At 47.5% G+C, this 22,422-nt stretch overlaps 1 protein-coding gene across 1 annotated transcript in view; it reads right to left on the reverse strand.

Annotated features, from left to right (window-relative positions):
- Window positions 1-22,422, reverse strand: part of KMT2C (lysine methyltransferase 2C) — a 204,449-nt gene that overhangs the window by 71,178 nt on the left and 110,849 nt on the right. Inside the window, exons 9-14 of the mRNA XM_090287721.1 lie at window positions 21,592-21,706; window positions 12,792-12,961; window positions 12,208-12,356; window positions 11,492-11,605; window positions 10,556-10,633; window positions 7,706-8,421 (exon numbers count right to left, since the gene is read on the reverse strand). Of these exons, the coding sequence (XP_090143847.1) occupies window positions 7,706-8,421; window positions 10,556-10,633; window positions 11,492-11,605; window positions 12,208-12,356; window positions 12,792-12,961; window positions 21,592-21,706 (1,342 nt within the window). The remainder of the gene's footprint in view (window positions 1-7,705; window positions 8,422-10,555; window positions 10,634-11,491; window positions 11,606-12,207; window positions 12,357-12,791; window positions 12,962-21,591; window positions 21,707-22,422) is intronic.

Genomic DNA, 22,422 nt, shown 5'->3' on the forward strand with positions numbered 1-22,422 from the left:
GCACGCGGCCCTGTCCTGCTGCCACTGCCCCCTCTGCCCCTACTGCCCCAGCTCCCGTGTGTCCTTCAACGGGCCCGGCCCCTCTGACCGGAGGCCGCGGCCTGAGAACAGCCCCCCACCTCGGTTCGGCCGGACACCTGCTGGCCAGCAGCCGCCCCTTGGGGCTCCCCGGAACCACGGGCTCCTGCCTGCACCTTCCGCGCCCTCTCACCGAACACAGTTCGGGCCCACGCGGCTCCCCGTTGGCCGCTGCTCGGTGGGACGGTGGGGGGCAGGGGCCTCGGAATCAGCCCTCGGCAGCCCCGCTCTGCGGCAGCTGGCTGTGTACCCACCTCCGCCTCCTCTCGGGAGGCCGCTTAACGTCACGTCGGTGCGCGGGCCTTAAACGCACCACAGCAAGTCATATTCGAAGACAAGGTTACGTTATTCATCATAATTTAAAAGTTAGCTTTGATGCCAAAACTCTATCTCGTTTTAAAAAGCATTCATACTTCATAAAACATGGATGGACAAAATGAAGGACTCTATACATCAAGAACGCTTGGATGTCGTTTCAGAGATAATTAGAAAAGCACTCAGCTGCTAGGAAGAACTTATATAATAAAAGTGTGGGTAATTACATTATGAATTTTAATAAGCATATTATCATATGGCACGGGAAGATGGATTCTGTGCAATTGCGTAGGAACAGCAGAAAAATTATGATATACTCAGATATTCTGAAAAAGGAGAAATTAGCTAATATATACTTTAGACCTTAAAACTAAAATGCAGCTCCAATGATTAACTTCAGTGATAAATTACCCTTCAGCTCTCAGCGTAGACCGAAAAGCACACGCGGCCCGCGGAGGACGGCAGCGCCCGCTCTGGTGCGGCGCGGCCCACGCTGCTGTCGCGCCCAAATGTACGCTGCACTCGCGCCTGCTGCTCGCAGGTACCGGCGCCGCTGGGGCAGAAGCTTGCCGGGAAGAGGCCATGCCCTTTCTGTTCACTGCTATGCTGCTCACTCTGCTGGACATTTGCTGAACACCAACCGTTTTCCTACCGAGCATTTCCTATCTCTCATGCCTGCATAATTGCACCCATACACACCGTGGTGGGATGCGGAACACACCCTTTCACCCACCAGCTGAAGCCTAGAATCTTGGATTTCCTCACCTATTGAAAAAAGTAACAATCTATCCAATGCATTGTTACTCTTACAAAGTATCTACAAAATGAAGTAAAAGCAAAATGATTCAAAATGTAGCCAAGAGGAGTCTTTAAATTGTAAAGAAAGCTAGACAGAACCCTCTTGCTATCATATTATAGAAACAAACAAACATAAAAACTAACAAAACAAGCAAACAAAAACCCAACTATCGGGCAGAGATTGTAATCTTTCTGCTTTGAGGTCTGTTTCTCAAGTAAACAGATCGACCTCGTAGTCATGCAGCTGCTGAGGGCCGCGGGACAGGAGGTGGGACAGCAGAGGCCGTGGGGGAGGAGCCTAATCCTGCGGTTGGCTGGGCAACACGACCCATGTCGCGATCAGAGGCCAAGGACCCTAAGCTACGGAATCAGCTCTCAGAGCGGCCAGAGCGGGTTTGGTGTCCCCTGGGCAGACTTCGCGTCTCCAACTCCTAGGCCACCTGGGGTCCCTTCCCCCAGCAGACAGGAGACACCAAGGGGGTCTGAAAGGACGCGTCCAGGAACGACGCACAGAGCAGACAGGAGGACAGCGCGCAGGAGAAACGGAGCCCCTGCACTCAGGGTGTGTCCTCAGGGCACGTATATTCACGCGCACACACTCCAGGGAACAACGCACGTCCCGACTCACAGAGGCCTTCCCACGTCGGGACCTCGCCCACAGCACCAAGTCCAACCCCAACGGGCATGAGAAGGCTGGGGCGGCGTGAAAGCAGAGAAGTGACGCGAGCAGGCCGGCGGCAGCATCGGTCCTGAGCCCCGGCCTCCGCGCTCTCCCAAAGGGACAGTCTGATGTCCCTGAGCTGCACGCTGGCTGGGGACGCCCCGAAGAGCTAGCTGTGTTTTAGGTTTAAAACTACATTTTAATCTCCCAATGGTTTAGAGTAGTGCTTCTTGGGAACCTTCTTAAAAATACACATTTTCACTCAAGTTAAAGGGGGCCCCGGGCCCCAAGAGTCTGCCAGGTGACGCTGCTGTTCCTGGTCGCAGCTCACACTGTGCGGAGCAGGGGCCCAGTCCTCAGTTCTCCTAGATGAGGTGCCTACATCTGAGCCAAGGCTTCCCCTCGCCCCCTGTGGCCCCACGGCACCCCGTGGCTTCCTCCACGCCAGCACACGACACACAAAGCTTAATCAACAGGCCGCTCAGTTCTGAAGTCTGTGCAGCCACGCTGTGGCTCTGAGCTTAGGCCCACTACCGACAGTGTTTCCTGGGAGCAGCGCCGGGCTCCGCCAGGCCTGCGGGTCGCCTCGCCGGCACCTTTCAGTACAGTTACCAGTCAGTCTGACCAGCTGCAGGTCGCCACCGCTGCTACAGCCAGGACGTGGTCACACCCTTCCCAAGTCTCCATTCTCACGGAACACTGTCTGCATTAACCTGCGATTCAGCAAGGACAGCAGGCAGCACCTCCCCTGCTGCGTGTCAGGTGCTGGAGGTGTGTCACCGTTGAAGTGCAAAAGCCACCATGTAACGCAGCTTCACAGATGAAGCAACAGTCAGCTCACCAGGTGACCTGCTCGGTGCCACACGGACAATGATGGAAGAATGGGGGTCTGATCCAAGCGACTGCACCCCAGAAATGTTCCTACTGATTTTTACAGCACTCAGGCTTTCCTCGGACCAATGAGCCGTAGTAAGAAGCAATATCAACAATCCAGAAAACTTCTTAGAAGCCACTTTCTAAAAAGACAGCACACGCCTGCCGCTGAGCCACAGGGAGGTGGGCCTGCCCTCATCTCTGGCCCAGCCTTGGACTGTGCCCTCCTCCTTCCCTTGAACGATCCCAGCTGAGACCAGGCTGGAACAGTGAAGGCAAAGGAAAAAAGTCAAATAAAATGAAGACTTGAATAAAGGGAGAAGCTAGCAGATAACAAAACCGAGAGAAACCAGGCTTCAGGTGGTCTTGCCCAAAAGCTGTGGTTCGCTCTGCGCCTTCCCCAGGCAGCCCAACGGAGAACCCTGGTCTCTGCCTGCATGCGCCACGCCTGCCCGGGAGGCTGGAGAGCCCCGGCCTCCCGTGTCACCGTCACGGGAACAGACCCTGATGCCACCGCGCTCCCTGAAGCACTTCATTTACAGCGCTGCTGCAGGACTCAGGTGTTACACCATTTCAGGTTCGTAACAAAATTACTTAATGAAAAATAAGAAATCCAGTTTATAGTGTAATGGGAACACAGTTCTGACCAGCTCACTTTGGGAGGAAATGTCACCTTCTCTCTGACAAACGCTCAACATGTATCGGTCTTAGAACTCACAGGAGTTCTTAAACTTTCCATATAGATGATGTTAGCATCCAGAATGGTGGAAAGACAAAAATCAGAAATGAAGAAATTCTTTGACTTTGAAAGTTGTTATCAAAATATAACAGTACTTTTTAAAATATTTAATTTGTTTCCATCTTCCAGTCAGGGCACATCAGAGAAGGAAAACTCTGATTCCAAAAAACCTCCGCTGCCTTGCGGCATACCTCTTCAGGGGAAGGGCTAAGGGAGTAAACCCCGACAGAAAATCCGGAGCCGGAGTCCCTAAGGCGGTTTGACGTTGTAGTCAACACCGGCAACTCCTGCGGCGCACCTGAAGCCAAGCTGTATTGACTCCGTCTTTCCCTTGGATCGTTCAGCTGCGAAGAGAGGGGGGGTCTGCTGCATGGGCAACAGCAGACCCTCCATATCACCCTGCCCAGGCTCTGTAGCTTCAGCTCCACTGGAGAGGACACTCCAGCGACATCGCAAGATGCCGATTCAACACGGGAGGAGACAGATACCGTGTCACTCCCGAGTCGGACTGCACAACCGTTCTCGGCGGTGCAGATAGACTCTTAAGAAGCTACACCATCGTCTCTCGAGACGGATGGCTGCCGCCGACTTTTTAAAATAAAATTTTCTTGATAGACTCAAAACACTTCATAGAATAAAAACTCAATGCCATCATGAAAACAATTAGTAGAAGCGTTGAAAGTAGATCCTAGTTGTGTGACCACATTAACTATTTCCCTATAAAATAACATGCTACAAATAGGGTAAATAATGGGAGATGAGCTAAGATTACCATTATTATCTAAGATTCCAAATTGGAATGCATAAATACTCCTATGAGATAAGACAAATAAACAGAAACTGGAGAACACATTTTTTGGTATAATGAAGCAACCTTTCATCTTATTTTCCACTGCTTTTTAAGAGCATTTCCTGTAGTATTATGTTTAATGCATAAAAATAATAAAGACAATGACTAACACATTTCTCTGCTCAGGGGTTAACGGTGTGTTTTGTGGGGGTGGGGCACTGCATTGATTTTAAAAATCTCCCCAGGTGACTAAAATATGCTGTTAGGTCAACAGCCACTTCTGGAAACCCAGTGAGCTACACCCACCGTCACGCTGAGACACGGAGCAGAGACCTGTATACGAACGCGTAACGTCAGGAAGGACGACAGGAAAAGCAGCCGGTTCCCTGGGATAACTGGTAAGGAACCATGGCCAGCCTGCTGCCCGTCACCGGGCCCGACAGTTTCCTCCTCCTCCTCCCTGTCATGTATAAACTCTTCCTCCTTGTCTCTGTGAAATCCTGTGTCTGAAATGGGGAAGAAATCAAAAGAGAAATCTTTCTATCCAAAACCATCACAAAAACTCATGCTGCTAGTCCTAGAGTTAGTAAAGTTTTGAAGCATAATTACAGATACATTTGAAACATTCCATGAAGAAAAAAGCATACTGCTCACTAAATGACAGCTAAAATCTCCCATATAAACACTGAACTTCAATTACTAACTCTTCTAAAGGGAAAATAATTCTGCAGGTCTATCATTTGATAATGGATTCCAATCCTTAACAAACAGATTCCATTTTCTGCATCCTGACATCTGATTCAGAATAATTATAAATATGTCTGAATCTATAAACATAGACATGTATACCCCAATACCACTATGCACATGCTCTCATCTGTACATATATGTATGTACGTGTTTATAAACATGCTCATGTATATATGTAATGATGCAAACGAGTACATGTAAGTGTGTATGGGTATATAGGCGGTATACTGATAATCTAATATGTGCTGAAAATATCTGTTGCTACAACTGATGGTTTTATGTTTTAAAATGTGTCCTGTGAGCAACTGGAGAAAGTACAATATTTCTACCTCAATCCTTAGAAAGAGCGAATGCAGAGCAACATCCTTAGTGTATAAATTTAAATCTGTTTAGTGTCTGTATTAATGTCACCAGTAATTCTGGAGCTGAAGTTCCCATGCTTTTAAAAATGCCCCACTAAGGTAGCCGCCGGGCATACGAGGCTCCTAAGGCGTCTGACGGCATTCATCGGAAGCCAGATCTAGAACACTGAGCGTGAAAAGTAAATGGGAAGCACCTCATTAATAATTTTTAAGTTATTTAAAAGCTAAATGATAACTGAGCTAAATAAAACATTAACATTTACCTCCCTGCTTCTTTTTACTTTGGAAGCGGGACACTGACAAACGTCACCAACCGCCCAAGGCCTGCGTGTTTCTCCTGGAAGGTGCCGGCTTCCCTCCCACCGGCCACTCTGTCCCCAGGAGACACGCGCCAATCAAGAGCTGTCACATCAGTTGAGAGCTTTCAGATTTCCTCTGTTACTAATTAAAGCATTCATCTCATTTCTAAGAGAGTTCTTGGAAAGGCTCCTGTGATGTTAGGATGTGGCTCAGATAAAAACCTGACCATTGCGAAACTATTTAATCGATGAGACACACAGTCCTTTGGTCAGGGTGGTGTCCACCATCTGGTCAAGACTGTAGAATGGACGCCATTCCACAAAATACGCGAATCCCAGTGGTATTAACAATGAAATAAGAAAGATGGAAACCAAAGAATCTTGCTTATATCACGATAACCGCTATGAAAATCCATCTCATTCCACAGCCAGGCCTCCCTGCCAAGAATGAAACCAGAAATGTAAGACACGAATGCCTAATACTAAATGAAGTCACGTAACAGAAAAATGGCCATCGGGATTTCCCACGTAAGGACACGCACTTCCCACTTTCCTGTTTAGGGACCTCATGGTCTCAGTGCCCCAGCGATGACGGAAAAGCGGATGTGCTGCCTTGTTCTGGGCCAGGCACCCGGCACAGAGGCAGCCCAGTGAGCGAGCAGGCAGGACGCCTCAAGGGGAGGCGGGGCTGCACGGCCACACCCAAGGTAATGGGGGGCTGAGGCGGGGAGAGCGGGCTCTACAGAATGCGGGTGACATCAGCACAGGCTAGGGGGGAGCAGCGAGACAGCTGGACAGACAGTAGGACCAACCAGGACTGAGGAGTGACAGAGGACACAGCAGAAGTAATAGCAAGCATCAGGACACGACTCATGTCAAATGGGATAAACCTGGAAAAAAAGAAACAGACCCCCCCCCACACACACACACAAAATCCTGGAACATAGGTCAACAGAAAATTAATCCTAATGGTTTCTCGGTTGGAACAGAAGTCTCCAAATACGGAGAAATACTGTAAGATTTAACAGGAATATCTATGATGCAATATCCTTAAAGAATGTCAATTATCTGAACCAAAATTAGAGAATTTTTAGCAAATTTCCATTGCTAAAATCTTTTCAGAGCCAAAATTACATTAATTATTATATAACTATTCAAAAAAGAAAAAAGAAAAAAGAAAAAAAAACAGTAAAAGACTAAGGAGTAGGAACGCTGGTTTGAGAATAAAAATCTCCCTTGGTATAGAACAGGGTAACTTGCTGTCCTTAGAAAATGACAATATATCTGGACTCTATTTGGAGGACACTAATTCTCACATTAAGTTAAAATACAGTTTTATTTTTCTACTGATCTTACAATTCTACAATTGGATGGTAAAGATATTATTCCTAAAAACATCAAACTTTTAATCATTTACATTATGAGACATGAAACTCCAAATTATCGTTGTGACTACTTCTGCATGTCAGATCCCTGGCCATTTTATAAAATCTTCAGAAAGCAGAAACTTTGCAGAACCAATAAATCTTAGGTACGGTGTCTTCACCTGGCCCTTGGCTTCATTTCAATCCTCCTTAAAAAGAACTGCAACTTGCCCCCAAGGGTAAAACCCACACTGCTTAAAACGATCCCAGGAGGGGCTTTCCCTCACTTCTAAAGATCAGCAGCACAAGCCAAAGATGTTTCCTGAAACCGGGATACAAGTCCTCACTTGAAATGTTACACTAGACCCCAAACTTGCCTGTTTCTTTTAAGGGATTATTGTTACTGGTATAGAGCTAAAGAAAATTCTTTTTAAGTGTTTCCTATTAGAAACTATCATCAAATAAGTTACATTTGTAGGTCATAACAGAGCTAAAATTCCAAATAAGACCACTTTAATAGTCTTCCCAAAGCAGTTTTTAAACAACGGCCCCAGACCTAAGTCAGCATCGCACGTAAGCCCCGTGGAGAGAAGACAGTGCCCGCACGCCGGAACCCACGCGCACCCGGTCTCAGAGGTGCGCCAGCGGGTTACCAACACCGTTACAGCCGCCCTACCTGTTTGGACCGGGGTCTCCCGGGAGAGAACTTCCTTTTGGTGATGGCTGGTTTCCCCATGCCGATTTTGGGAGTGACTGAGAAGTACGTGGTCGGCACGATGTTTCCGACAGCGGCGCTGAGCGCGGGCGGGTAGCCAGGCAGCACGTCGTGGGAAGGCAGGTCGGCAGGCCGGGCCGTGGGGGTGGCCGCAGGGGCCTGGCTCCTGTCGGCCGCGGCCGAGGGGGTGGATGGGTCCGTCTCTGGCGGCAACTTGACAGAAGCGTCCTGGCTGAAACCATCCTTTGCATGAAACACAGCGGCAGGCGCCGTTTCCGAGTCCGTAAAGGCGGTGGAAGACGCAGGGGTTCCTTTCTTCTCCGTGTCTTCTTGTCCCCGCGCTTCAGCCCACTGCTGCTGAGGACATAACGAAGGTGTTTCCGCACACGGGGACGCTCGGGTTTCTGGAGGGTTGGTGACAGGCTCCACGGCTGCTCTCAGAGGCGCCGGCTCTTCGGCATGCGCCGCTGACTTAGGCTCCTCTAAGGACAGGAGCTCCGCTCCCACGGTGGCCGGGTGCGCGAGGGCTTGGATGCTGTGGGTCACCTCCGTTTGGGTCACGTGTGGGTCTTCGTCACACAGCAGCATCACTTTAGAAGATACTTCCATTTGGTAATCATCAATCGTGGGAGAGATCTGATGTTCCAATTCAGGGTGCACTTTATCTTGAGATGATTCTACAAAATTTGGAATATTTGTCATGCTAATGTACATATGAAATTTTTAATTTCTAATTACAAGTAGGTATAAGACATTAATGTGTTAACTGTCTGTAGCTCTGCAGCTTAAAACTAATAGGCTGAGACAGAATCAGTCACAGACCAGACCACAAAACCTAAAAAAAACCCAATAATAATCATCACCTAAATAAAATCCCTAATACCGTATAAGGTATTTCTGGTAAGAACATTGAAATAGAATTTCCAATATAATTTCATTACATGTATACAATGTTTTATAATCAGAGCACTTACAAAAGTATTAAAATTTTTCTAGGTGAAGTTATACTTATTGGGCAGCTAGGAAAACGAGGTCAGTGATGTTATGTGAGGTTGCCCAAGTTAAAAAGAGAAGACTCGCCTGGAACACAAGGCTGCTTGGCAGCAGCTGGCACCCGCTATAAGCAACGCTCTGTAGACTCAGGTGAGTAAGGACTGCGGAGCGAGACTTATTCTGCGTAGCTGTGCCTGCTAACACACCCAACGCAATTTCTGGATATAATCCTTGTTCTCCCTCATCCTCTGTTAACTGGAGAAACTAATCTTGGCAACTCATAAACATAATTAGGCACCGGGAACATTTCTAGCCATCAGCCTACCAGATTTTCAATCAGGGTGCTAGAGCGTCAGATCTTTAACCCAATCTTACTTGACAGAAAATGTAGAGGTTTAACTGATGAGCCCGTACGTGCTCTATCTATTACGCAAGACCACTGAAGATAAAAAGCACGTATTTCAAATACCATCAAGGAAATCTCTAAGCTGCATCAATAGAGATAACTACTGTGTTTCTCGCTCCATAAGATGCGCTCTTACCCCCCCAAAAGTGGGGGGAAATGTCTGTGCGTCTTATGGAGCAAATATTATGTCACAGACCTTGATGTGTATTTCCTGACCTGGGGTTCCCAGCAAACTAGAAGAGCACTTGAACCTTAAAGTCTCTCCTCATTTGTTAATGACAGTTGATGACGGTTCTTAATACCGCTGTTGACTGCTGTTCACTTTGCATGGTTGAAATACTATTCTGTTATATTTTATTAAATATTTTAGTACACCATTTGATTCAGAATATTTTTTCCCTTGTTTTCCTCCTCTAAACCTAGGTGCGTCTTACGGTCAGGTGCGTCTTCTGGTGCGAAAAATATGGTAATTTCCTCATTTACGATTTACCATAGTGACTGAAATTTATCTACATTCTCATATCAAAATGAAATCCCACTTTACTGACAGACTCTAGTCAAGGATAAAGAAAAAATATCAACGGTCCCTAATATTTTTTAACATAAAAATGCTTCAAAAATACTTACCATAAAATTAAACAGACATGAAGAATAAACAGTTAAAAGTTTAAAACCAAAAGGACCATCATTTGAGTGACTCAAATAATAATAATAAAAAAAACCCTAATATTATACAAGAGGAAGCCTCAACCGCCCGCTAATGGAAGCCCGATGACCTCAAGTAATACCAGCAAGGAGGAGCCTGCCTGGACCTCAAATGTATTCCTGCTGTTCTACGCTAGGCAGCAATAGTAAGACTAAAAGGGAAACATAAGTTCGATAATGGTCACCTACTCGTCTTAGACAATGATTTTATTTTTTAATTTATTTACTTGTTTGTTTATTCATTTATTTATTTGTAGAGAGAGGGGAAAGGAGAAAGAGAGGGAGAGAAACATCACTGTGTGGTTGCCTCTCACTCGTGCCCCCAACTGGGGACCTGACGTGCAACCCAGGCATGTGCCCTGACTGGGAATCGAACCGGCGACGCTTGGCTCGCAGCCCGACGCTCCATCCACTGAGCCACAGCAGCCGGGGCTTCAGACAGTGATTTTAACTTGCCTAAATGAGGACCATTTGCTTAAGCTCCCTTGACAGAGACTGTAACCTCCTTCAGAATTCCACCGCCGATTCGGTGCAAGTAAAGGATCACTTAACTAAAAGATTTCCTTACTACAAAGTGTGAACAAGAGTAAACAAGTCTTTGCAATAATTAACCTGAAAAGTCAACAGACAACACCACAGGCCCGTAAGGAAGCCGCACGGGCGTGGCGGGGACGCGGTGCCCTCAGACCGCAGGAAGCGCAGCTTACCGGGAACGAGAAGGCCACGCGTGCACAGGCTCCCTGGAGGCTCACCCCTCTGCGGCTCTCCCGCGCAGGCCTGAGCGGCTGTGAACACACAATTACGGAGTCTCTAGCACGGAGTCAAAAGCTCCCCGACCCCACTCTCTCAAGGGCAGCCCAGGCAAGGTCTTTATCCCACTGCCACACGCCATTTCCCCACACACGCACGAAATGTAACACTGCTATTTATGAGTGAGCGGGGTGTGGAAAAGCATCGGGACTCCGTTTATGCACTATGATGACCTGCTACACATAGCTCTGTCTGATTTCCCTTCATTTCACATACCTTTTAGTAATTGTTAAATATAAACTCAATCTCAAAACATCTCAGAGGCTTTCATATACAGTCAGTCTATAAAACACACAATTTCACGTTAACTACCAGACTATCAGGTGAGCCCAGGACTAATTTTAGTTCAGCAGTTTTTCCCCAACCTGGCCTCTCATTAACTTCTGATCTTCATGTACAGCAATAGCTTATTATCAATATTGCAAAAAGCTTAATTGAAATAACGGACATAACCCTCAGTAGGACTGTTGGGACCATCGGAAGTAAACCCTTCATTATCTCAGCAGGGGACACCTCGCCACCAGCAACGGCTGTGCTGAGTCATTACAAGTATAACCCAAGAAGGAGATCACGGATCACTCTTGAACGAAAACCACTTGTTCTGTAAACAAAGTACTTATTTATGATTAGGTCTAGATTACAGCTGAACTGCAAATATCCATGTGCTGTGTCCCCTATTAATTCTTGTCTAAGGTTATTTTACCAAAGGCTCCTCTCTAGAAACTTCCCAAGTACTTCGTACATCTTGGCTAATTTTTATTTAGGATATTAACGTTTTCCTAGACATTCACATATTCACCCTATATACCCCCCGCCCACGGCCTGCATCTTACCGTCTGGAACAATTCCAGGCGCAGCGCCCTCACCAGGAGCCCCGTCGGGGACTGCCTGCTCCGGGAACACCGCAGGGTCTTCAGCGCCGCCCACGTCCATCTCATTGTTATAATCTTAACAGAAAAGTATTCACTCTTTAGCTCAGAACGAGGTTTCATGGTTTGGTTAACTAAGTCACAACAATTACGAATCTGCTTTAGCGAGGGTAAATTACCACCCAAAATGCCATGAAATTCTTCACCACGTTTTTCTATTTTGAACCCCATGTATATTTACAGTTTAAAAAACATGGCAAGTGTACTGCATTAAAAGGTAATCGGCATTTTATTATTTAAGGAGGATACCCCACACTGAACCCTGCGGGCATCCTGGAACTAAAACAGGAGCGATTAGGATGCGCCGACCTGAACTCCCTGCAGACGGCAACGTGAGGACTGTGACCGGAGCGGCCACCCATGTGGACGGTGGCAGAAAAACGGGCCGGTCAGAAGGTCTGTTTCTTCACCCCCCGAGAACCCTGCCACCGCGTTCATACCCAACAGCACACTCCTAAAGGCATCGAGCAAACTTTGGGCTCTGAACGTTGAAGGATGGCACTCTGAAAGGCCAACTTGTTCAGGGTAAGAGAACCTAGGTTTTGACGTGCGAACCACGTCACAGGCCAAAGGCGGGGGAAGCGCCCCGCGGAGACCTCCCGCGGCGGGGCACAGCGTACCTGCGGGCCCGTCGGCCGCCTCGCCGTCGGCCGGCTGCAGCGCGCCCAGCTCGGCCGCCAGGTGCCTGCAGTACGCGCAGGTGTACTCCTCCCGGAGCCGGGCGTCCAGCTCGGGGTGCGCCGGCCTGTCGCATTCCAAGTGGATCCACCTGCGGTGACAAATGGTTTTAAGTGACGTTTTCCAGTGGGAAGTCAAGTTCATGATACAGTGCAGAGAGAGAAGCCACTGAGACCCCGGTGACAGAGGGGACGAGGGTGACTGGGAGAGGCTGCCGGGGCGCGGAGCGTGCCGAGGAACCGGCATGTCCGGGCAGCGTTAAAGGAACGGACGCACTCCCACTGCCAGACTGCCCCTCTGTTTCCTCCTCAGCCCCCTCTGGAAGCCCCCTCTGGTCTGCTCTTAGCTTCTGCCCATTCACTCCCCCTTGCCTTTCGGGTTCAGGAAAACGTAACGCCCCCCTCCCCCAGCGCAGCGCTAACGGGAAGGCTGTGGGGAGCCGCTCAGGGCCGAGCCACAGGGCAGAGGACAGTCAGTCACACAGAGGGACGGGCAGGGTGCTGTGGCGGGGCGGCCGGCTCCTTACCTTTTGCATATGTTACAGTGAAGCATGTCTTTCTGCAGTTCTGGATGGTAGCACTTCCCACAGAAAGGACATAAATTATCCTGCTGCTGGTAACAACGGTCACAGACCAGGCAGTTGTGGTGCCACTGGGAACTAGACCGTGTGCCACATCCTACACATATCCTGCAATTCTAAACGCCAGGGAACAGGAGACAAAACCAGTCTGTTATGCATCTGTACTGCAGTTCTGCTGTAAACCGTTCTGAAATCAATGAAACATTTGTAGATTATCCAGTAAGCTCCCATTTTCATGACACCAAGGCAGGTCTATGTTTCTGAACAAGCTACTTGTTTTGAATGTCTGCTGTCACACCCCTCAGTTTGCACTACAACCTCCGGGAAAATGTAAACGGGGGACAGACGCGTCCAAGGAAAGGTAAGCAGGGGAAACACCAGGAACAAAGCAACTCCTCCGACTTCCAAACACTCGTCTTTCAGAGCCAGGCGGTGGCAGAGCTCCTTGGCGCCCCTGTGGGGAGCCAGATGGGGCTGCCAGGGGCCCCCACTTGCTACGGGCAGCGGAGAGACCAAAGCCCACCCTGTTCCTACCGAAGAGACAGCATCGCCCCTCCCGATGCCTTGGCATCTGAAATTGTGGAGGTATCACTCCAGATCAGATCCAAGCACGGCTCCTCCTGTGTTCAGAACAGAGAGGCGCTCACGTTTTTCACAAGAGAGCTCTGAACGCGGTGCGAGGCCTGCCAGGGGCCAGCCAACACCCTCTTCTGAGCCCGTGAGTGAGCCTGCCTTGCAACCCTGGCGCGAGACATCACCCGCCCCGACTCTCCCATCTAAAAGGCCAACAAAGGGAACTGACTGCCTTTCTGAGCTGCTGGATTCATGCGGAAAGACTTGCTCGCTGAAAAGGAGAAACAAGCATGGGCCACAAAGATATCTGCTCAGCGCTTACAAACACAACGTGAATGGACTGATGCTGATGCAGAAGCCCTGAGCACTATCACGTCCTCCAACGGCAAGTCAGGAGAACAGGAAGCCACATCCAAGCCGAGCGGACACAAGGGATGTAAGGGCGGTTCAAGGTCAGAGACATCTATCATAAAGTGTACCACACTCTTAGGTCCGAGGATCAGAGACGTCTATCATAAAGTGTACCGCATTCTTAGGCCCAAGGAAACAATTTCACTAGATGCTCAAAAAGCCTTTGGGGAGGAAAAAAAAAAAAAATCAAAACCCATTCTTATTTAAAAACCAACTCTCGAGGAAATAAAAATGGGTATTTCCTTAATGTGCTACAAGCACATGCCTCAACTCTAAAGCCAGCAGTTTCTTTACCTGCGGAACCCGAGAGCAATTCCCACCACGGGCGGGAGCAGAGCGAGGCCGTCTACTCTGTCCGCTGCCGTCTGACATGGCTCTGAAGTCCATGTAAACAGTGAAACAACTAAAAACAGAGGCAGAAGACTAAGGAAAGGAGAAACCAAACTGTATTTGTAGATGTCAAGGTAGTATAGCTGGAAAATTCTAGAAAGTCGATCATAAAGTCAATAAGAGAATTTAACGAAGTGGCAAGATATATAAAACTAGCAATGGAAAGTCAATAGAATTCACATACACAAAGAATAACCCATTAAGAAGTATAATAAATGAGAAAATTCCCTTTATAACAGCAACAAAATAGATAAAATATTTAAGAATGAACTTAAAAAAAATAGCAAAAACCTATACAAAGAAAATTAACAAAGCACTCTCAGAAGACAAGGACCTAGACGTGAACTAATGCAAAGGCATATCTTGTTCTTAGTTTGGATGTCTTAATATCATCAAGATGCTGAGTAATAAATTTAAAGGGATCCCAGTAAAAACTTCCATGAAGTTTCCCATGGAGCCAGACCAACACAGGAACAGCGAGGGAAACTGGGCCATGAGAGGGCTCCTAAGGGGACCGTCAGCACCACACACAGCAAAGCCTCTGCAGTGGAAACAGAACGGTCTTGGTTCATAAACAGAAAGACAGACCGATGGGAGAGACAAGAAATTCCAGGGATAATCCCAACCAAATCGAAAACCCAGTATGAGATCTCAGGCCGATGACAGTCTGTGGAGGGCTGGTTTTGAACAAGCAGAGAGCCAACTCGAAGAAGACAGTTCACACTCCACAGGAGCAGCAGCCCCAAACAGGCTAGAATTAAAAGTTAAACGTCAAAAGTAGGACGCAAAAACTGAAAGAAAAGAAAAGATTTCTTCTGTAACCTCAGTGTAGGGGAAGGATAATTTTAACTCAAAAATCCAGAAATAATAAAAGACTGATGAATCTAGCTGTTTAAAAATAAACTTTTGTGTGGCAAAAAATAACACAAGTCAAAAGGCAAATGACTGACTGGGGGAAAATACACGCACCGTGTAACACAGACAGGGGCCTAATATTCCCAGTATGTATAAAGAACCCTTAAACTGGAAGGTAGAAAACCCGAAATCACCAAGAATAACAGGGCACACACAAGAGAAAACAACTCATAAAAGGAGATCAAAATTACCCTTACGCATATATAAAAAAAAAGATCAACTTCACTCAACAGAGAAGTGGAGATTAAACTACATTGATACCATTTTTCACCATAAAGTAGGCACAAATTCAAAAGCTGAACAGGACATTCTTCTGGCAAGGATCCAGGGAAAGCGGCCCTTTCATCCCTGCCTCTGCTGGTGACCCTGTGCGCAGCCAGCAGCCAGGGAGAGGGACGAGGGACCGGGGCGGGACACCATCCGGCCACCTGCTTGGGTGCTAGTCCCACTCCTACAAATCTGTCCTAGATCCTCTCTCAACAACTCAGAAACCCCCCGGCATCAAGTTACCCACTCCAGAACCATTTGTTATGTAAAACACCGTCAAGGCCTCAGTACCCAAGCTTTGGCCACTGGCTGAATACACTAGGGTGCAGATGGAGGCGGGGAGCAGGAGGGAAATCGCTATGAACGGATATGAAGTGACTTGCAGATTACCTTAAGTGAAAAAGCATCATGCAAAAGAGCATATATAATGTGCTACCTTCGGTGTAAGGAGAAAATAATGTATCTGTTTATCATTACAAAAACAACACAGGAAGGACAAGCCAGAAAGCAAGTTAGTTACCTAGGAGAGTAAACGTGATAAAATTCAAGCCTGAGAAAATGATAATCGAGAAGAACTTTTTATATAACTTTGACTTTTGAAAGCATGTTAGTATCCTATATTTTTTTAAAAAACTGAATCTCTATGGAAAGGGGAATAAAAGCTGTCACTGAGAACAAGCTAAAGGCTCGTTTATTATGCTGAATTTGTCAGCGACTCAGTATTTTTGGGACCCCGGATTCCGACTATAGATGAACAAACATGCAGGAACGGGAGAAGGCAGAAACCTCAGCGGGGAGGATCAGAACTGGAGGCAGTGGTGTAAATTCATTATTTAAAAATTACGGGAGTACATGTAGATTATGTACTTTATTATTTTAAGGAAAGTAAAAACACAAATCAAACACAAAAAAAGATTTGTGCAGTGCACGGAAAAGGTGCTGAGACTGATAGAACGTCTCAAAAGTGGTTTGTGAGCCCTCGATTGAGTGCCAGCCTGCAAATCAAAGGGTCGCCGGTTCGATCCCCAGTCAGGGCACAGGCCTGGGTTGTGGGCCAGGTCCCCAGTTGGGGGCGTGCGAGAGGCAACCACACATGGATGTTTCTCTCCCTCTTTCTCCCTCTCTTCCCGTCTCTCTAAAAATAAATGAAGTTGTTTTTTTTAAGTGGTTTGTTAAGTTTGTTGGTACTACTGACCTTTTGGCCAAATAGCTCTTTGCTATGGGGTGTCTTTTGCATTGGGAAATGTTTAGCAGCCCCAGGCCCCTGCCACTGGAAGCCAGTAGCGGAAGAGGGCCGAATCAAAATGTCCAAAGTTACTGGGGGAAATGAAAAAAAAAAAAAAAAAAAAAAAAAAAAAGAAAAAGAAAAAAAAAGTGTCTTATTTTTACAGGAAAAGAGAAAAAAGTAACTTTTTTGGCCAACGCAATCGATGGATGTAACGTGTGAAACAGATAACAGTGCTATGATTACGTAAGAATATCTGTATTATGAGGAAATACACATTTACGTGTTTAGGGGTAAAGGGAGCAAAATGTATGTAACTTCCCCTTAAAAGGTTCAACCCCACCCACCCCTACCTCAAAGAATAGTCGGAAGGGGTGGGGAGGAGGGGGTGGGAAGAAAGGGCCAGGGCGATGATAATGAAATCCCCTCATTAGGTGAATCTAGGTATTGAATACAATGGCATATGGGTAGTTTTATTTTTCCACATTTTAAGGACTGAAATTATTTTCAAGTGGAAGTTTTTAAAAACACCTGAAGTACCCACACACGCATTCCTGAGAGAGAAACGGGGAGAAGCAGCCGCCGAGACAGCGCCTGGTCTGCAGCCGAGCCCCTGAAAGCACAGCTCTTGCTCGGCGCGCACTCCCCAGGCCGGAGCCCGGGGAAGGCCTGGGTCTCCAGCCTCCGCGTCCCAGGCCTTCGACTGTTCGCTCCATGAGCCAGTGACGACTAAAGAAGGTGGAGGTGCCTGGGAGAGTTCAACAGCCACGGAAGAGGGTCATTCCTCAGACGACTGGGAGGACACGCCTTCCAGGGAAAGCCACAGGCCGACTGCTTTGGGTACTTGGATCCTCATTTTCAGCACAACCTCCCTAAATCCAACACCCCTGGGAGCTAAGGACTACGAACATTCTCTGCACGAGGGAACCTGGCTCCGGAAAGTCAAATCATTGCCACGGATCCTGCGCCCGTTCCCAGCGGGGTTACAAACGCCTGTCTCCCGGAAGGAGGGCGGAGGAATGTGACAGAGCAGGGCCAAGCGGAGGCTGAGAGCCATGTTGGGAAGGAAACCTGTAACTCTTAAAGACATTTTCCAAGACAATGAAAAATTTGACAAAGAACGTAATGAATGAGAGCGCGAAACAAAATTATCTAGATGCTACTAAGTAGTATTAAAGGGAATGTAAAGAAGGCACTGTGGCGTTTTTTTCAAAGGCAAAGTTAACCAACTCTTTTCTAGACCATTCCATGGGCGGAACTGCTTCCAGAGTCTAAAAGGAAAACAAGGTGTAACGCGGAGCTATATTGTAACAAGTCCTTGCGGTCGTCTGAAGGCAAGAGCATTCGCTTTTAGAGGAAAATAACCCGGACACAAAGATTGGGGGTGAAATGAGATTGGAATTCATAAGAGAAAATAGATACTTTTTTTTTTTTTGCAGAGAAAAAGTGACAAGGTTTAGAGTCTGGGTTAACTTAAGACAGGAGAAGACAAAAAAAATTTTCTCATTTCCTCATTTTCAGTGGGAAGTGAGAGAAGAAAAGGTACCTCCAACGTTTATAACTTAGCACTCATAAAATAAGGTTCTGAATCGTAAATCACTGCAGGAAATAAAGGGAACAGAAAGTCAAAGAACTACGTAGTCTTAAAATAGCCCCGCATTTCAGCCACAACCACTCCTCTCAAATAAACCTTTCAAAAGACACATTTAAAATGACAACGAAGGATCCAAAATTTCTATAAAAAGGTATGAAAAGATTATTTGACTGGTAAACGCAAACCCTGTGGCCATATCACCACGCAAAACAAAATGTATTTACCAACACGGGTCTGTCCTACTTGCTCGAGAGGAGCCACAAAACAAGCTTCATTAAAAAAAGAAAACACAAGAATCTGGTATGAAACAGTCGTCCGTTTTATCTACCCACTTACATGCTGTGGAATCAGCTGGTCGAAAAATAAGGCCTTTAACAAAGAAATTAAAAACAAATCCTACACCTTAAAAAGTCACTACGTCAAGAATCAAAATATTTTCAATAAAGAAAAACACACTGGTTACATTATCCGATTAAATACGACTAGAGCAAGTCATAAATAAAAGTAAAGCCAGGATTAACGTGCGTAAGCACAACCTAAAAAATATATAGTTAATAGGTCCAATGTATGTAAGTACAAGTTAAAAATATAACAAATTAGGGGACAGCCAAAACTATAATCAAAGGTAAATTTATAGTCTTAAAATACCCTTTTCCTCAGAAGAGCGAAGAAAACGAACACGATTCAACTTCCCGTCCGAGGACAGCGCGGCGGCGAGCCGGGCCCGGAGCCCCGACGGAGCGGGAGCCCGCGCGCCCGTCCGGCAGCGGGTGTCGCGCGGCCCGAGCGCCCGGCCGGGGAGAAGGGAGCGCGCCGACTGTGCCACCCGTCCCGCGAAGACCCAGGTCCGGACTGCTGGGGGGCGGCCGCAGCTCCGCGCTTCGTGCGCTCCCCCGGGGCGGCCACACCTGGGGGCCGGACTCCGAGAAGACCCCTCCCCTCCAGTCCCCACCTTCGGGACGCCCGCGGCCAGAGAACCGGGCGGCGACACCCAGGTCAGGGCCGACCCGCCCTCACCTGGAGCAGGGGCGGGGCGCCGGGGCTCTGCTCGCTCCACGCCCCCTGCCCCCGGCTCCGAGGCCAGATGGCCCGCCCGCCCCCTCCCTCGGGTCCCCGCGCCCGTGCCCGCTCAGGGAAGAGCCTCCGGGACCGCGCCGCCGCCCCGCCAGCACCCCGGAGCACGTTTCCGTGCCGGGCGACAGGGGCGCACGGCCGCCTCGAGAGAACTGCGCTTTTCCCAGGGACGCGCCGACGGCGTCCGAGGCCGCTGTCAGCCCCGGCGCGGGCACAGGCGGCGGGAGAAGGCGCGGCGGGGAGAAGGGCCCGACCCCCGGCCACGTCTCGCGGCTGCAGCGCACGGGCCGGCCGGCCGGTAGCCCCCTGTTCGGAGAGGCTGCAGCTGCGCCCCAACGCTTTCCAGAGCCGCCCGGGGACGCTCACGGCCCCCGGAGGGCCGGGCCCCGAAGGAGGAAACGGGGTCCCGGCGCTCCCAGTCCCACTTTCACACGAACACCTGCGCAAAGGCGCTCTGTATCCGCGCTCCTAGAGCCCTGGAAAAAGCGCTCGCGCCGACCTGGGCCCGCGAAAACATCTTGACTCCACCCGGACCTGGCCCTTTCGTTTCCAGGCAAAACTACTTTAAGATTAAATTAATAATTTACTCTAAGTTCTATTTAGTTTTATTTCTAAAGTCAGCGTGATTACTGTAGCTTAAAGAAGCTGATGCCTGGCTTCTTGTCTGTCCTGTCAGCGTGGGCGGAGTGCAGACGACTCACAGTTCTAGAATCTTCTGGGTCTTTTGATCTACATCCTAGCACAAAATGAAAATGAGATCCAGCAACAGCCTTGATTATGTGAGAGCAAAGCCGTGCTCCTCAGTAACTACAGTCTGACAGCCGGGGGGCCAGGGTCAAGTACGGGATAGCGCTTCTGTTACAGGACAGGAACCCCGAGTTTTAGTTCCTCAACTTAGACCTCTTACTTGGCCGTGAGGCCCTCCCCAGCTCTTCATCTAGAATTTACTAGTGACCCTACGTAGATTTCAAAGCAAAGAACAGTTTCATTCAGTCGGCTGAGAACTGACATGGTACATGAGTTATTCTTACCTTCTACTTTAAGAATTTAAATATTTTGTGCCTCCACAGACAAATCATTCTAGAATTCGTTTAACTGCACTATAACTAGCTCTCTCCATAGGCAGAGTTGTCAGCCAGCCTTGTTTAGAGATGAGGAGACAGAACCTCGGAAAACCTGGAGGTGGGCGGGCATGGAACGCCTCAGGGCCACAGAGACGCAAACACAGAACTAGGTGGAAGCACAGGAAATCACTGACTTAGAGGATATCCAGAAAGAACCGAAATGACTGCAGGAGACTGGTCATGGAACTGGGAACGATGCGACTGTGGCATGTGTGACCAGTAACAACATGTGCTCTGGAGTGCTGATATCTTAGGCAATGAAAAAGAAGTGGAAAAATGTCTCTACCTTGTCTAACTCTCCAAACCTAACAGAAACTTTAAACAGCATCTAAATAATAAGCATCTAATTGAGTTAATCATCGCTATTGCTACCATGGGGGAGGACCATACACATACCGCGTATATAGTATGATTCCAAATATTTAATACAAATGTTACATACATACATACCTATATGAACATATTTAAAAAAAAAACTATAAAACTACCTAGAAGCTTATCTATCAAAATGTAATATATTTTATCTTTGAATTTTAACTTAATGGATTTTTAAAACACATCTGTTTCATTGTCCTCATATGGGTATACTACCTATTTCAGAGATTTCTGGGAAGATTAACAATAAATCATTCAAAAGCCATTCCTAAGTCATGAAATAGCATACATGTTAGTTAACAGATTCGGCAGCATTTTTATAACAGCCAACACGTGATCCAATAAACGAACTGTGGTATCCCCACTCCTCAACCATAGGAGTGAATCTCAAAGTAATTATATTGAGTTTAAAAGCCAAAACAAAGGGGAAAAAAAGCATATACGTACTATTTAATGTCAGTTATACAAAATCCTGGAAAACGCAAACCAATCTTTGGTGCGAGAAAGCAGACTGCCTGGAGGACATGGGGTGCTGACCAGTGGCCAGGTGGAGGGACTCGCAGGGGCACCAGGGAACTTACAGGGGAGATGAATGTATGTTCGTTACTTTGAAGGTGACGATGGTTTCATGAGGGTATACATGTATCAAATTATAGACTTTAAATATGTACAGTTTATTGTATATCGATTATGTGGATGGCAATGCATAAATTTGCATAGCTATCGGGTAGGTCTGTTCTATATATTGAAAAAAAAATACAGATGCTGATATTTTTCTTAAAAACATAAACAACTTACTTTGCATTTCCAGCCATTGGTTGGTACTGATTTCATAACTGGTTGAAGACAAAAAGTGTGATACCCTTTGTCACACGTGTCACACACTAGCATCTTGCTATCTTCTCCCGATTGTCTAAAAAATAAGATAGCATTAATGATGCCTGATCTCTCCGCTTCCGTAGGCAGCATAAGTCATCATCTACAGAATCCATCCTGGGGCCTGCCCAGCTCAGCAACACCTCCGTGCTGGTTTCGTCCCCGGGCAGGGAGTGATAAAGGCGACCCCCTGGAGGCCGTGACGTTGTCCAGAGCGCCCTGAACCTGAGGTGGCCCTGCTTTAGCACTTGGGGTTCCTGGAAGGGAGGGGTCACGGCAGGAATGACTAACCCTGACCCTTCCCGTTTAAGCCTCTCCCACCAGCCTTTCTCGGGAAGGAGCTGATGTGGCACGGTGAGCGGGAGGACAGTTGCCGTAAGAGGAGGATCAAATCTGGCATTGGCACCACCTCTGTGCCCGGCTGCTGGCTTTCCGGCTGCAGGACTCCTGAATAACGCAAGACTTGACCTCTCTTTACCAAGGGTTACTGTGAGAAGTCAATATAATTCTGGTTGAAGAGCTTACAATATTTCTGTGCTAAATAAATAGGTATAAGAATAATAACATAATTATTAAGAACTGTACTTAAAAAAAAAAAATCTCTGCTTTGATTCTTGGCTATTAATCGCTCCCAGGTACTAAGAACTTAAGAGGAGAGGAAAGAAAAACTGGGCAATGCAAGGAGAAGAGCTGAGAGGGGAAACACTGCATAGAACGCGGGGAAACACAGAAACCAGAAGGAAGCTGGGTTAG

This window comes from Furipterus horrens, unplaced genomic scaffold (genome assembly GCF_987537825.1).
Source record: "Furipterus horrens unplaced genomic scaffold, mFurHor1.1.pri manual_scaffold_9, whole genome shotgun sequence".
NCBI lineage: Eukaryota > Metazoa > Chordata > Mammalia > Chiroptera > Furipteridae > Furipterus > Furipterus horrens.